Source organism: Podarcis filfolensis (assembly GCF_964270895.1).
Source record: "Podarcis filfolensis genome assembly, chromosome: 12".
In the NCBI taxonomy this organism is placed as follows: Eukaryota; Metazoa; Chordata; class Lepidosauria; order Squamata; family Lacertidae; genus Podarcis; species Podarcis filfolensis.
Genome location: NC_139614.1, coordinates 10,682,883 through 10,699,357, shown reverse-complemented (window position 1 = coordinate 10,699,357; position 16,475 = coordinate 10,682,883). Strand labels below are relative to the sequence as shown.

Here is a 16,475-nt window from a genome sequence, read left to right as displayed (position 1 = left end):
TATGGTGCTGGAGGAGACTCTTGAGAGTCCCATGGACTGCAAGAAGATCAAACCTATCCATTCTTAAGGAAATCAGCCCTGAGTGCTCACTGGAAGGACAGATCCTGAAGCTGAGGCTCCAATATTTTGGCCACCTCATGAGAAGAGAAGACTCCCTGGAAAAGACCCTGATGTTGGGAAAGATGGAGGGCACAAGGAGAAGGGGACGACAGAGGACGAGATGGTTGGACAGTGTTCTTGAAGCTACCAGCATGAGTTTGACCAAACTGCGGGAGGCAGTGGAAGACAGGAGTGCCTGGCGTGCTCTGGTCCATGGGGTCACGAAGAGTTGGACACGACTAAATGACTAAACAACAACAACAGGAAGAAAACAGTCATACCCCCCGCTGCAAAAGTTCTCTTCAGTAATGAACTCTTAACACCCAACTGTGAAACATTTGAGAGATCGTGTAGGGGACTGGAGAGGCAGGAGCGATGGTTATGGGGAATGTTTTGCTTCTCCAATAACCTGAGAGCTAATAAATTTCTTTTTGCTGCAAAGGATTGCTGAAAATCCTTTGTGCCTTTAAAAATTATACTCACATGCCCGTCAACGGCGCAACTGAAGAACCCGCTAACGTTCCAGGGTTTGAGAATCTCGCATTTACAGTGCTGAGTTTTTATTGCTTCAACAGAAATAATAAAGGGTAATCGTCTCTGGTGCAGCAGAACGGATGATTAGCCCCTCGCCTTCATTGGGTATCACAACTAACACCATCCCTTCCCCTGCAAAGATTCATGCTGATTAGCCGGGGGAACTAGTTGTATACTGTTCTGTCATGACCTCTGAAAGATACTTTAATAAGTAACGAGTTAATGAGTTCAATATATTCTCCCAATTTCATTTTGGCTCTAGATGAGTCAATGCAAAGCCCTTTATAGCCCTATCTAGTCTTGCTTGCCTGCTTTGATCAGCCCTAGGCAAACTTTGGCACAAACCCAAGCACCAAAAGGTCTGGAAATACAGTGGTACCTCAGGTTAAGTACTTAATTCGTTCCGGAGGTCTGTTCTTAACCTGAAACTGTTCTTAACCTGAAGCACCACTTTAGCTAATGGGGCCTTCTGCTGCTGCCGTGCCGCCAGAGCACGATTTCTGTTCTCATCCTGAAACAAAGTTCCTAACCTGAAGCACTATTTCTGGGTTAGCGGAGTCTGTAACCTGAAGCGTACGTAACCTGAAGCGTATGTAACCCGAGGTGCCACTGTAATTAGAAGAACCAGCTGTTGATATTTTAGCAGCTTTCGCATCGTGTTTGAATATCTGCGAACGAATGGCAGAATTTAAAAAGCAGTGAAATACGAAGGTTATGAGGCAGAGTTCCGCATATATCAAGATGTGTTTGGAAATAAACCTCTCTCCTAAGCTCTCTGCGTTATGTGCTTGCTTTTTTTGCCCAGGAATTGCTTTCTTTCATTCAGGGTCAAATGTTGCAACGGCTGAGCGACTCTGCCCGAGTCATGTGTGAAATGGGGAGCGGCATGAAATGTAAAGGGGGTGTTATGTACTAGTTGAATAGGATCCAAATTGCAGCAGTCTGATTGGTCTTAGAACAATAGGATTCAGAATGCAGCAGTCTGGTTGGTCCGCAGGAGTCACCCAATCCAACTCCAGGTGGAAGTGAATCTGCAACCTGATTGGTCTACAGGAGAATCCCGGAATTAGCCAATCACGTGGGGCCCATTGTGTAAATAATGTAAATAAAGCAGACAGTTCAGGGGAACTTCCATTTGTCACTACTATGAGCTGAATAAAGAGCATGAAATCCACACTCGACTACGAGTATATTTCAGGGGAAAAGAGACCTTCCCCTATTTCTTCAGCCAGTTGGGCTCACTTCCCCTCTGAGTTTGCTGGGGGAAAGAACAGCATGAGGGCAAAGTGGCAAGTTGGGGAAGAATTCAGCACCCACCCCTCATTTTCATGCCCAAATCACAGGCTATTTGAGTCTACTACCACCATATGTAGTAGAGGCCCATCGATTGCTTCAAACATTGTTGCCATTTAACCAGAAAACCATCTCCACTTAGCAAAGCGAATATGTAGTGTAATGTATGCAGGACAAGCATCAGTGTTTATCTTTCCACCATGACTATGATGTTTGAGCAGCTGATTCATGCATTGACGCCCCATTCATGTATGGGGGAAGGGTGGTGCTTGGTGCTGTATTGTGGAATATGCTAGGACTGTACACCAAAGCCCGGATCCTGACCCTCCAAGTGTCCCTATTTTCCAGGGATCTCCCTAAAATATACTCAGAGTCCTGTAGTGATTTCATGCTCTTTATTGCAGCTTGTAAAACAGTGATTGAACCAAACCTCAGGCTTTTATATACATTATTTACACAATGAGTCCCGTCTGATTAGCTGATTCTGCTTCCCTCCAGGAGCCCGATTGGTCTTTTCCTGCAGGCCAATCAGTTGTTGCATTCTACGATCCTACCAGCCTAATAGGCTGATTAACTTCTTCCTGGAGCCTGATTGGTCTTCTCCTGCAAGCCAATCAGTTGTTGCATTCTAGGATCCTACTTGCCTATTGTTCTAGGATCCAAGCTTAGTACATAACACTCCCTGATTTAGAGAAGCCACCCCGGTTTCTGATTTGTCCCGCTTTTCCTTAGGACGTCCCTATTTTAATTGGAGAAATGTTGGAGGATATGGAGTTATCCAACCCCTGAGCCGTCTGAAGGCTATCCTTTTATAGGGAAGGTTCCCGCCACCCAATGTTTAATGTTTTATTATGTTTTATATATGTTGGAAGCTGCCTTAATGGCTGGGGCAACCCAGTAAGATGAATGGGGTATCAATAGTAAAGCTATTATTATGGAATGGGACATCCCTATTTTCACTGGAGAAATCTTAGAGGGTATGGAATTGGATTTCTGCCTCCCTCGCCCTTTTAGTAATTATGTAAAAGTGGGAATTTCAGTAGGTATAGCATATCATGTAGGAAAAGCGATGTCTCTTAAAATCCCCTCTGCTACTGTAAGGATGGGTTCATGCCAGGCTCACAGGATCTATTTTGCTTTTTACTAGGACCCCAAGGCCCACCAAGATGGAGCCTGTTGTGAAAGAAAGACAGTTAGAATAAAAGGACCTGGAGCCTGAGGATTTGAGCCTGAGGATTTGTTTGGAGTACCAGAACTAAGCACAACTCACATTCGATCTGCACACTCCTTGTCATACAGTCCACCCCCAGCTTTCTTCGTTTCAGCATGTCATTAAGGGAGGGGGAGTCATTTTGTTGTCAGTGTTAGACATTTGGGGAGTCAGAAATCCTTGTTGATCTTCAAGTCTCTCAGAAATCTACCAGTAGATTCTGAGCCACCTTTTGCCCACAGCTGTTCGATAGCAGATCGCCCTCTGTTGAATTCTACTCTGTAATGGACAAGACAAATCTCTTTAGCGAAATAATTGCCGTCACCACGTCTGGGTTCTCCTTGATTTTGAAGCCAGAGGCACTTCAGTGTTATGAAATTTCCCGATAGCACGAAAGTACTCAGTTGTATATGTGCTTTGCTTATTTATATCTGATGCAAATGAGATCCCAAAAAGAAGAACGTTGGGTTGTTACGCCCTTCTAGCAGGTAGGTTTCCACAATGCAGCAATTCCAGCAGCAACTGGAAACTGTTTTATACTTTGAATGCCAGTGAAAAATATTATGGGTTAGTATCTCCCTAACACAAGTGAGTTGTCCCCCAGAATCCAAACATATATTCTCCTCCTTAAATTTGTCATGCTTCTCTGTGATACTGTTGATCTCTTGAGAGGCTGTAGGTTGCCCTGTCTATTACTTAAATTCATTTTTCCTGTGGGAAATCATAAAATAAATAAATGATAAAATAAATAAATAAGTGTGCCTATAATACCTTGCTCATGTTTGGAGTCAATTAAAGCTGTTTTTTGTTTGTTCTTGTTTTTAAAAACCATTTTGATTGCTCCCAGTGCAAGAAGGTTTTCATATTTAAGACTGCAATCCTGTACACCTGGGGGTGAGTCACATTAAATGTAAGGAGGCTTACTTCTGAGTAAGATTGCACTGCAAACTACTGAATGAGCTTCACCGTAATCCCTCTAACCATATTTGGGGTGGGAGGTGCAGGATCTTCATTTCGTATTTCGAAACAAATGTATAAGTCACCACGAGGCAAGGAATGTTTTGTTTATTCCAGGATTAATCACTGTAGCAGAATGTTCACATTCACTTCACAAAAGAAAATAGCCGAACCATCCTCACATATGTTAAATCAGAAATCAGTTCCATGTCCAACGCTGCTCTAATTAAATAAAATGGGGGTAGACTTTGAACCCCCTGAAACCATATGCAAAAAGCAGCTATTTTAGTAAGATACGTCAAATCCAAGATTCCCACACCAAAATTTAACATCAGTATCACCTTTGCATTGAAAATTGGGCATAGAACCTAAAGGTGAAAATGCTTAGCTGCTGCTGAGACACTCATTCTATTCACCAGAGATTTGTCAGAATTAAATTTGAAATGGATTCTCATAACCATTGAAAAATGCTTTTCATGTTGATATCTGGACAGATTGCCTCTTAACGCCCGTAGCAATTTTTTTGGTATATATAACGTGCTCCTTTGGAAGTTGTTCAGATTAACAGTGTATGAAAGATGTGAGGGTATTTTCCTTCTGCAGTGATTGTGACACACATCAACAATTCTGGCGATCAGACGACAGAGGGATGAATGAAATACTTTTTAATATGTCTACAACCGAGTGGTAAGAAACTATAGGAGAAAGATAGTATTTTTTTTCTGGAAAATTCTGCATATGTTTATATAATATATATTGCATTGTATAGTTTTACAGACAAATTTACATCAAATACATATGTTTTCTTTTAAAACACTGATTCGAAAAGGATGATAATTTCCCCCCACCCTGTACAGAAATGGGACTTTATTTTCATTTCTTTTAAGCATAGTTTGAAACTCTCTAAGAAGAGTACTCATATTCTTCGGCACTCCGGCGTCCAAAATCCATCCATCCCATGTAGTCTCTGTCTCTTATTCTGTGCGTCGGGTCAAAACTCTGCAATCCCATCACAGAGACCTTTCCAGAAGCACCTTGGGGAAAACAAGAAAATAAAGAGTGAAATAGAAGTACATGTTCACTATCGAAATAATAGAAGAAAACCCGAAAAGTAATTGCTTCTGTTTTCGAACGCACCTCAGAAGTCGAATGGCTTCCAAGGCGCGTTTCTCAATTCCCCCCACTGAACTTGCTGGCAGCCCTTTGTGCCTCGGTTGTCAAATGTTCGGAAGTCGAACGGTCTTCCGGAACGGATGACGTTCGACAACCGAGGTTCCACTGTATATGCAGGGACTATGGGGTGATGCCTTAAACACATACAAAACTGCTAATTACTATCTGTAGCCATGCAGGCTTTAGTTTAGTTTAGGAGCAGCTTTAGTTTAGTTTAGTTTATTTAGGGCCAGTGTTGTAGAAGCATCTCTGCGCTGAATGTAGAACAGTTTTGCAAAATAAGGATAAGTCCCTGTTCTGCCACAAAGCTCACTGTGGGCAAGTCACTGATTTTTTAGCTAACCTACTTTACAAGGTAAGGTAAAGGTAAAGGGGCCCCTGACTATTAGGTCCAGTCATGACCAACTCTGGGGTTGCGGCGCTCATCTCACTTTATTGGCCGAGGGAGCCGGCGTACAGCTTCCGGGTCATGTGGCCAGCATGACTAAGCCGCTTCTGGAGAACCAGAGCAGCGCGCGGAAACGCCGTTTACCTTCCCGCTGGAGAAGGTATTTATCTACTTGCACTTTGACGTGCTTTTGAACTGCTGGGTTGGCAGGAGCAGGGACCGAGCAACGGGAGCTCACCCCGTCACGGGGATTTGAACCGCCAACCTTCTCATCAGCAAGTCCTAGGCTCAGTGGTTTAACCCACAGCGCCACCCGCGTCACTTTACAAGGTAGTTGTGAAAATAAACGTGATAGTTTAAGATGGGCTGTCCTGAACCCCTTGAATGTGATAAATGTATTAAAAAGTATATGAGGCTACTCTTTCTGCACGGGGCACCTGTTAAAATAAAAGAAAAAGATTTTCCTACTAGTTTGTACGACGACTGGACAAGTCAATACAAATGTGGCTATTGTGGAAACTTCCACCTTAAAGGCACAAAAGGGTGGGTGATCTTGGGCTAGGGGCAGATTGTTCCGGTAACAAAGGCCCTTCTGAAATCGATCAGAGTGCTTCTTTTTTGTCCTCTCAGCACTTCAGTTCTCATAGGTTCTTGTGAATATACAGTAATGTAGGAATGACTAGGAAAGCCTTGGGAGAAATCAGTGTGCGATCTGGGCTGGAGTTCTTGCTCATAAGCAAGTTCTACTGGAATAAATTTGAGTTTACTTCTGGATCAAGTTGTTCTCAACTGGGGTGTTCTATGCTTTCCCCTCTGACATTACAGAGAACTTATAAATATGTAGATAATCCAACAGGGTAACATCGACAGAGAAACCAGTCCAGGAGACATGCAACACAACCCTATGCATGTTTACTCAGTGGTAAGTCCAATGGATCTAATTAGGTTTCTACCCTAGTAAGTGTGCCTAGCATTATAAAATTAGAAAAATCAGCTTGGGTTAATGGAGCTTCACCTGTAAATTTAATGTATTATTAACATCTGTAAATTTAACAAATTATTTTAAGCTGCACGTTTAACATATTATTAAATGCCTTTTATATTATAATAGCTGGCCCTTTGTGTATATATTGCCAAGTAGAATACACATTATTTTGGTCCTTGGCATCTAAAAACTTAGATGGAATTCTCTGCAATTCCCTGGACAGCCTTCATAAAAGCAGCTGGAGTCCAAAAGCAGCTGGAGACCCAAGTTTGGGAAACCCTGATGTGGATAATCCTTTGCAGAGGCTCTCCAAAGAGGGAAGGATAGGGGTCTAACCTGGACTCTTGCGTTGAGAGAGTTCCATGGTAGAGCATCTAATTTGTGTTGTGTGCAGAAAGCCCCAGGTTATCAACCACTGACAACTCTAGGTAGGGCTGGGAGATATTCCCTTCCTGAAACCCTACGAAGCCACAGTCTGTGTAGCATTGAAAGGAACCCTGAGGCTCATCTAGTCTAACCCTCATCTAGTCATTTGCTGTTGCAACAATCTTCCTAACAAAGGCAAACTAGAATTCTAGAATTGTGGGAAGAGACCCTGAGGATTATCTAGTCCAACCCCCTGCAATGCAGTAGCAGACAGCAACCTTGGAGTTATCAACACTGCGCTCCAAGTCTAACCAACTGATTCCTCTGTTCCTGTTTCAGGCAAGGGGAATTAGAGGAACCTTGAGGTCCCTCCTGAATCCTAAGCTATGCAGATGTCTTTTGATGCTGCTCTGCTAGCACAGTGCCTTAAAAAGCAGGGGCAAATAAAATAGCAGGAAAACTTAAAAAAACCAAAACGACCCAAAACACAATGCACATTGGTTTTACTGCTACCCATCCCTGACCATAGCTGTCAACTTTCCCCTTTTCTTGCAAGGAATCCTATTCGGAATAAGGGAATTTCCCTTAAAAAAAAGGAAACGTTGACAGCTATGTTCCTGACCCCCCAGGGGTTAATGGTTTGCTCTGTTTTTATTATGCATTTGGTTTTTATCTTGTCTTTTTATGCTGCAAACCACCCTGAGATCTGCGGATGAAGGGTGGTATACAAATTTAATAACTAATAATAATAATAATAATAATAATAATAATAATAATAATGCAGAGGTTTAGTGCAGATGTGCCAAGGGCACTTTCAGGGTTCAACCCCTGGCTGCCGTCAGAGAGGAAGTGAAACCTCTGCCCTGGCACTGCCACTGTTCTTCATGGAGGAAGGACAGGGAAAGACACAGGCTGCCTAACCCACTTGGACATTGGAGGTTGCCTGTAGCATCCCCTAAATTGTGTGCCTGGTCCAAGCCCTCTTTACACTGGGAGGTTGGTTGCCACACTCTGGAACAGCACAGCTCTGAGGACTGAGGCTCACTTGTTCAAGGAGAGCCAGACAACTGCTCAAGTCCAGGGCTGCGCTGTTGTCAAAGCTCCTCCTGCTCCCCGTACTGTGTGAAGCCCTGGAGGTTTGTCCTGAACACAGGGCTGGCTTGCCACATTTTGAAGTAAGTGAATTAATACACACACAGCCATTAAGTCCTGAGTCTAGAATTACCTAATGGCACCGCAGAGACGGGGGAAAGCCCCGAGGTATTTTCCAGGCAGTTTAAGCACCATCTGCCGGGCAGTGGTTTCCAGAGGGAGTTATCTGAAGAAGAAGGAAGGACAGAGCCTTCTGGACAAGGGGAAGGCAAGTTGATCTGCACCACAAGGTAGGGGTAGACACCTCATGCCCAAACAGAGGTCTTCTCCGACCTTTCATCACCCCCAGCCACCCTTCTCTGGGCTACCTCTTAGCTACTGTATTATCTCCTTCCCATATTCTCTCCTTCCTGCCAGAGACAGTCCTACCATTAGGCAAAGTGGGGCAACTGCCTCAGGTGGCAAAAGTTAGAGGGAAAGGACAGCTGTTCTTCCTAAGCTCTCTGACCATTCCCTTTTGCTAGAGAACAGAGCTGCTTTTGCTGCACGGCCCATTTCCAACTGCTAGTCCAGTCAGTTACTGAATGCAGAACAAGGAGAGGGCACCATCTTGTCCTTCAACTCAGGTGGAAAAATATCTTGGGCTGGCCCTGTTCCCTGCTTACATAACAGCCTGCTTGTTCTCTGCCTTATCAGCCGGATAGCTCAGTTGGTTAGAGCACGGTGTTGATAACACCAAGGTTGCAGGTTTGATCCCCTTATGGGACAGCTGCCTATTCCTGCATTGCAGCGGGCTGGACTAGATGATCCTCAGGGTCCCTTCCTACAATTCTAGAACCCTAGTTTGCCTTTGTTAGGATGAATGTTGCAACAGCAAATGAAACTTTAAGAGAGTCATTTGGACTCAGATGATGTCTCTGCTTTGTGCTCCATTGGCATGAAGGGAAATAACCCTGCCCTGTTGCCTCTCTCTATCGTTTGATCTTTAGAGATAGACTGCTACTGCACAAGGAGGTTCTATTTTGCTGGTCGGAAGGGCTTGCATTGGCAGAGCTGAGAAGAGTCATATTGACACTTTCTGCAGGTGAAACTGAGCAAGGGTGTGATAAGGCTTGTCGGAGTAGGTGAAACCTGTACACCCCTCTTTTAAAGGCACCAGCCACTCTTGTATGCATTGAAGAATTGACCTGTTTAATCAACAGAAGCCCTTTCCCCTGGCTGGACTAACAAGGTGCAACCTCACTGCCTGGGCTTTGCAGGGGGGAAATCATGATAAGAGAGGTCACCCTGCCTTCCATTTGAAGCTACTCACGTGTTGAATTTTACAGGGGTATTTCTTTGACATAGTACACTTGGGTAGAAAAATGATTCAAAAGATACCTCTTCGGGCTTGCTGGAGATATTTGGCCAGCAGAGCTCCCAGGTTAGCCTTTGGGTCAACGTTGCCGTCCAGCTGCTGGATAGATTTCCCGGAGCCTGGAGTACGGACATGCCGGTAGGTTTCCAGCAAGCTCTTCTCAAGATCAGTAGCCACAGGACTGGCATTGTGGGACCCTGAAGTCTGCTGCCCCAAGGAGCTTGTGGACAGCGCAGCCAGGAGCAGGCAGATGCAGACCCCACTGTACATAGCTAGGGAAGAAAAGGAAGAAGAGATTGTCAAGGATGCTAAAAGGCTCCTTCACACACACCATAGTCTACTTCCAAATCAACAAATATTCTGGCAGCTCAATTAGACAAGGAAGAGATGCATTTAACTGCCTATGGGGACTAAAGACCATAGAGATCCATACCCTTGGTTGATTATGGCTTGAGCAAAGATAACCAGTTAATCGTTGGATGGGGGACCAGCTGCTTTGACCTACTGAAACCATTCATTGCTTTCCCTTTTGCAGTGCTGGCAGGGGGAAGCGCTTGCCCCTCTTTTGAAAGCGAGACGTTCTGCTTTGGAAAGGCAATGAAATATTTACTATATTAGCATGGTTCTGGTTGCTCTGAGTCACTAAATATCATCTCTCCATCCTAGGGAAAAAATACAAAGAGGTGTTGACTTCCTTCCTGGATAATGTGAATGCATGGATCTACACCACAAGACCACACTTTCTGTACCCTGCCTTAATTTATCTGGAGTAAATGTATACTTGCTGTTCCAGTTCCAGGTTTGCACTCTGGTAAGTAGAAAACTAGAACAGCTAAATTCACCTATGAGAAAGAGAACTTTTATTCAACATCCTGGCTGTGAATGGGGCAAAGTAACTGAGGCTGCAATACTATACGTAAGTCTCACTGAGTTCATCAGGACCTGTTTCTTAGTAGACATGCATAAGCTTTCAGAATAAAAGGTATTGGTTGCCATTAAAGCAGTCTTAGGTATGTGTCCCTTCAGAATACATGTGTGTGAAATACACAACTAATGCTTTTGCTGTGTGTGTGAGTGAGTGAGGATGCTTTGAGGGAGTGAAGTCGACATGTCTGAAGATATTTTTTGTGAGAGGGTAAGAAATGTAAAGTGAACATTTGATTTTGTGCAGACCCCACAAATTGACAGATCTATTAAATTCACATGCATTATAGGTTTCAATACAACACCTGTTTCACATACATCTGAGAAATCAGAATATGGTACACCTAAAAATAAGTATCATCTTGAGTTTAACCCAGCAAGAAAACATAAATGCTTGCATTGGGCTGGAATGTGTCAAGCTGTCTCTTACATGCTAAAATCACCAAGCTCCTTAAACTTAAAAAGAAATTACAGCCCCAAAATCATTCAGCAGAGACTGTTCTGCAGTCATGATAAAAAAGGTAGCAATGCCAACATCCAATCTCCAAGTAACAAATTGTAAGTTGAAAAAAGAAAATAAAGAAAAAGTGTTACTTAAATAACCCAGCTGCTAATATTATGGTGTAGAGACTAAAATTCAAATTATACAACCTTTCCAGCCCCCCACCCATAACACATATGCCACTAAAATCCTATACACACTTACCTGGAAGTTTTATTGAATTAAATGTGGCTTATTTCTGAAGAGTAAGCATGTATAGGATTTCACTGCATGTAGAAATGTCATTCAGATTTTTTAAAAGACACCTGAATTCTGTCTGATAAATGTTGGGTTTGGGTTTTCAAAGAGATTTCACAGCCTGCTCCATATAAAAAGTTACTGTAACATTGCCTTTTGGTTTAGCACAGGCAACACCACCCAGCAGGAGCTGGAACTGAAAACAGCAACAGCCTGAAAACTCGGCTTTGTTGCCCAAGATGCTTCCTCAAAATGCAGTGAATCGACCCTGTACATGTTTAGTAAAAGGTTAAGAAAGGCAGAGAGGAAGAGTTTTTAAACTCAAAGTGCCTGTGAAGCTGCCTGCAACAGTTTGGAAGACCATCGCTGATTTCATTCTTACAGTTTCTAAGAAAAACTCGGTGCAGTCTGAGAAACCCTTAAGTACAAAAAAAATGAAGCAAATGAGCCAGCCACTAGCTGTTTCCTTCCCCCACACACCCTAAAAGCAGTTGCTCAGTGAAATAATCACCTCCTACCTTCTAAATGAGGTGCAGGTTGCAGCTGTGCACAAGAGAACAGAGGCAGGCTCGAGGTTGTAGCTGAGCCCTTCAATGCTGCCCCTTAAATAGTCTGGTTCAGTGTCATCTGTTTGCACAGCTCTGACGCAAGGATGGGAGCACCACACCCTCCAATGTATGGGTGGAGGAAAGGCACTTGTATTAGGGTTGGGGGCGGGGTGGGAGAAGTTGCCAAACAAAAGGGTTCATTTCTGCCTCTGCAGCAAGCACGGCTTTGCTTCCCTGGCATATACTTCTGCCCAGCAAAGTTGCAGGGACTTTGACTATGTACTGAGAGAAGAAATGAGAACGCCGTTAATTCAGGGGCACTGCTGGAGTGATTTTAATGCAGAGCTGTGGTGACGGCAACTAGAATTAATGAAGCTACCTTGATTAGGCATCCAAGTCTTTTCACAGGCACACAGCCAAAGCAACTGAGCACAGTCCTTAGTTTTGTATAGCTGTGATTCTGTGCACATTCATTTGGGAATAAGTCTAAAAGGACGAAAAGGAACTTCTGAGCAAGCATGCATAGGTTTGGGTTAAGATTAGGTTTAAATGTGATAGTTTTAGCATTTTTATTGCTTTAAATCCTATGGTGCCTCCCACCTCTCTCTCCTGAATATGTTCACCAGCCTGCAATCTTAAACAGATTCACTTGGGTGCACAGTCTAAAAGGAACAGGTAACATGGCGCCCTCCCAGGGTACTACAATTCCCATCAGCCCCAGACAGCATAGCCAGTGGTCAGGGATGATGGGAATTGTAATCTGTAGCATCTGGAGGTCACTATGTTGACAGCCCCTGGACTATCAAAACCAAACAAATGATTTGGGGGTCTGGGCTGCAGTCTTGTTACTCCATGGAATCCTGCAGGTGCTCACATTTGAAACAACTACTCATGGCTTGTCTTGTGATCTTAAGAAGACCAACGAGCTGCTTACAGATGAACTATAAGAGCAAGGAAGAGCCAATGTGATGTCCTCTCAGTGTTGTTGACCCCTGACCATTGGACATGTCTGAGGCTGATAGAAGTTGCAACTCAACAACATTTGTAGAGGACCATATTGGCTACCCTTGCTGCAAGCTGTACCAAATTCATTGGAACTTCCCAAAGTAATGTAATAACTAATAATATAGGGTGGGTTGTTCTTTTGGCTTTTTTGAGTATTTTTAATCTTTGTTGGAAGCCGCCCAGAGTGGCTGGGGAAACCCAGCCAGATGAGCGGGGTACAAATAATAAATTATTATTATTATTCTGCACAATGTGTGCTTTGTAAAGCTGAACATTGTGCCTTTTTTGTAAACTGGTCAGAGGTTTTCTTACAATCAAGTGATATATAAAAAGGTAAAGGTAAAGGACCCCTGACAATTAAGTCCAATTGTGAACGACTCTGGCGTTTCAGTGCTCATCTCGCTTTACTGGCCGAGGGAGCCAACGTTTGTCCGCAGTTTTTCTGGGTCATGTGGCCAGCATGACTAAGTCGCCTCTGGCGAAACCAGAGCAGCGCACGGAAACGCCCTTTACCTTCCCACCAGAGTGGTACCTATTTATCTACTTGCACTTTGACATGCTTTCAAACTGTTAGGTTGGCAGGAGGAGGCACCGAGCAATTGGAGCTCACCCCGTCGCGGGGATTCGAACCGCCGACCTTCTGATCGGCAAGCCCTAGGCTCTGTGGTTTAGACCACAGCGCCACCCAAGTGATATATACCTTATCTTAAATATATAAATTAAATGCCTAGCACCATTTGGAGTTTGCTGGGTAACCTGTGTGGCAGTTTGAGCTGATGAATATTAACACATATTGTCTGCCACTCACCCTCCTACTAGAATATGTGGAACTGATCCATTGTAGTCTATGGTTTGGAATCCAGAGTAAGACAGCCATGATTTAATCCAAGCCATATTGAATTCAGGGGGAATTAAACTTGGTCTGGATCCAATGGTAAGTGACTACTCAGGAGACAAATGGTTTCTGATTGTAGCTGCTGCATGAGAAGTTTAATAATAGTTATCTAAGAAAGTATTGATGCCAACTGGACTGATTCATTTCTCCTCCTCCTCTGGCAGCTTAAAAATGTATATAGATGTGCAGAGGTGGATTTAGGGGACAAGCTACTGGTTCGGTTGCAGCGGGAATGTAAGAGGCAGGCGGTGCTGAATTTTGGCATCAAACAGGATGCATGCTGCTGAAATCTGAGTCTCCAAGATCTGCAACTGAGACGTGGTCTTCCTTATTGTAATGCTGTGGAAAGGAAGCCCACTGCAATCAATGGTTAACAAAAAGAATGGAACGCTTCCAGGTGAGCACCGGTTGTTTCCTGATTCCTTTCAAAAACCCTTTCCACTTTTTTTTATTTAAAAAATGAAAAAAAATTCCAGACAGTGAAGTATGGGAAGCTATGAGTAATAAATAGACTCTTCACTGATCAGGAAGGGATCTTAGAGGGGGAGGGGGCAAAGAAAGGATGACAGCCCCCCCCCGCAAGACATAGCGTCATAGAATTATAGAGTTGAATAGATGAGGATCATTTATTCCAACCCAGTGCTTTGCAGGAATCCACAGCCATCCCTGGATGAGATTGAACTAACAGCCTTATGAGGAATGGTTGAAGGAGCCGGGTATGTTTAGCCTAGAAAAGAGGAGACTGAGAGGAGATATGATAGCTATCTGCAAATATCTCAAGGACAGTCACATGGAAGAGGGAACATGCTTGTTTTCTCCTGCTCTGGAGGGTAGGACTCAATGGATTCAAGCTACAAGAAAGCAGATTCCGACTAAATATCAGAGAAAATTCCCTGAGAGTAACAGCTGCATGACAGTGGATAGGGACGTGGGTGGCTCTGTGGGTTAAACCACAGAGCTCAGGACTTGCCGATCAGAAGGTCGGCGGTTCTAATCCCCGCGACAGGGTGAGCTCCCCTTGCTCGGTCCCTGCTCCTGCCAACCTCGCAGTTCGAAAGCACATCAAGTGCAAGTAGATAAATAGGTACCGCTCCAGCGGGAAGGTAAACGGCGTTTCCGTGCACTGCTCTGGTTCGCCAGAAGCGGCTTAGTCATGCTGGCCACATGACCCAGAAGCTGTACGCCGGCTCCCTCGGCCAGTAAAGCGAGATGAGTGCTGCAACCCCAGAGTCAGCCACAACTGGACCTAATGGTCAGGGGTCCCTTTCCCTTTAAGAGCTGCTTGACAGTGGAACAGACTCCCGCCGGAGGTTGTGGACTCTCCTTCCTTGGAGGTTTTTAAGCAGAGGTTGGGTGGCTACCTGTCATGTATGATCTAGTTGAGATTCCTGCATTGCAGTGGGGTGGACTAGATGAACCTATGATAGTAGTCCACCAATAATAATAAGCATAATAAGCAGAAAGCAGAAATGAGCAAGGAGCACAAGGTCAATAATCTTTGGCTAGGACAAGGTGCAGCAGCAGCAGCAGCAGCAGTAGTAGTAAATATGTCAAAGAGAAAAACAACTACCAGGCTTTTAGAAGACATCTGAAGACATCTGAAGGCAGCCCTGTTTAGGGAAGCTTTTAATGTTTAATAGATTATCGTATTTTAATATTCTGTTGGAAGCCGCCCAGAGTGGCTGGGGAAACCCAGCCAGATGGGCGGGGTAATTATTATTATTATTATTATTATTATTATTATTATTATTATTATTATTATTAAAAACTTGGCCGCTTCGTCGCCATCCTTTGCCCACGGCGGAGCTCTCCAGGGTGCTGAACCAGCCCGAGCCAAGTCCTGACTTTCAGCTTTTAGGCTTCCCCGTCCGAGGGGAGAGGGATTATGGGGTGCATTGGGAGTGGCTTCCCTTCGCCCCCAGGGTTTCAGACCCGGCTCTTCCGGGGCTAAGGGGGTGAAACCTGGGATCGGGGGCCAGACACCCCCTTCGTCGGAGCTAGGGCTCTTTTCTCCATGCGGACTGCTTGGAAGCTCGCTAGAGCCCCGAGGTGCCTGTACGGGGCTTTTACCCGTCGCTTTAAAAAAGAAAAGAGAGAAATGCAAACACAGCCGCGCGGCTGAAACCTCGCCTCCTTCCCGGGCGGGTCCAGGGCGCTAAGAAGCTAGCAAACAGTCCCCGGGCCGGGCGCCCGTCCATTGATCCGCCCTGGCGCCGCCGCCGGACCAGGGGGGATCTCGCCGCGAGGCATCGATCTCAGCGCTGGATTCCCGTCCGTCTGTCGGGGGAGGTCGAAGGGGGAAGCGGTTCTGCAGCCTGGAAACGCAGCGCGGCAAAAAGGGAGACTCCGGAGTGCCCTGGGCTCACATCTCCAGAAAAGAGAACCCTTCCCTCTGGTCCTCTCCAAGAAAAAATACCCGCTTACCTTCTCCTTCTGCCCCGGATAGGATGGGGAGTCTCGCTGAACTCGCCCGGTTGTCCCTTTGTGTTTCGAACTTTTCTTTTACCCAGGAAGTTGCTTGGCGCAGCTCCTTCGCCCGCCGCCCTCGCTCAGTGCCCAGAGGCTCTAGAGCGACTTTGTCTGCCAGTGCAGACGCTGCGCTTTCCTCCCGAGACGCTACGCGGGCGGGGAGCTGCGGGGTAGAGGCGAGACGCTGCGGAGTGAGGGAGAACTTGGGGAGGGGGGAACAGCGGGGCCTCTTCTAGTCCTTCCACTAATTAATTAATTAGTTAATTACCTTTATATCTGCCAAGGAGCTCAAGGTGGCCAGCAGGTGTGCCAACTTCAATAAAATATTGGGGAGAAAGCCCCACCCCACACAATCCATCACAGGATGCGGCGCATGCACACCATTTGAATGGCAATGCCCATCAACTTGGGGGGGGGCCCATAATAACCCTCAAATATTTT

The 16,475-nt window shown here is 45.0% G+C and overlaps 1 protein-coding gene across 2 annotated transcripts; it reads right to left on the bottom strand.

Moving 5' to 3' along the window:
* Nucleotides 1-4,185: 4,185 nt before the first annotated feature.
* CCK (cholecystokinin) lies at nucleotides 4,186-16,197 on the bottom strand. Of its 2 annotated transcripts, none has more exons than XM_083578379.1 (3): nucleotides 15,990-16,197; nucleotides 9,478-9,726; nucleotides 4,186-5,127 (listed from the first exon to the last, which is right to left on the bottom strand). In XM_083578379.1, the coding sequence occupies exons 2-3, from the start codon at nucleotides 9,722-9,724 to the stop codon at nucleotides 4,997-4,999; spliced, it is 378 nt and encodes a 125-aa protein (XP_083434505.1). In that variant the 5' UTR covers nucleotides 9,725-9,726; nucleotides 15,990-16,197; the 3' UTR covers nucleotides 4,186-4,996. The 2 variants fall into 2 exon arrangements, with proteins under 2 accessions (XP_083434505.1, XP_083434504.1); XM_083578378.1 differs by lacking the exon at nucleotides 15,990-16,197 and adding an exon at nucleotides 11,636-11,866.
* Between the last annotated feature and the right edge of the window lie 278 nt (nucleotides 16,198-16,475).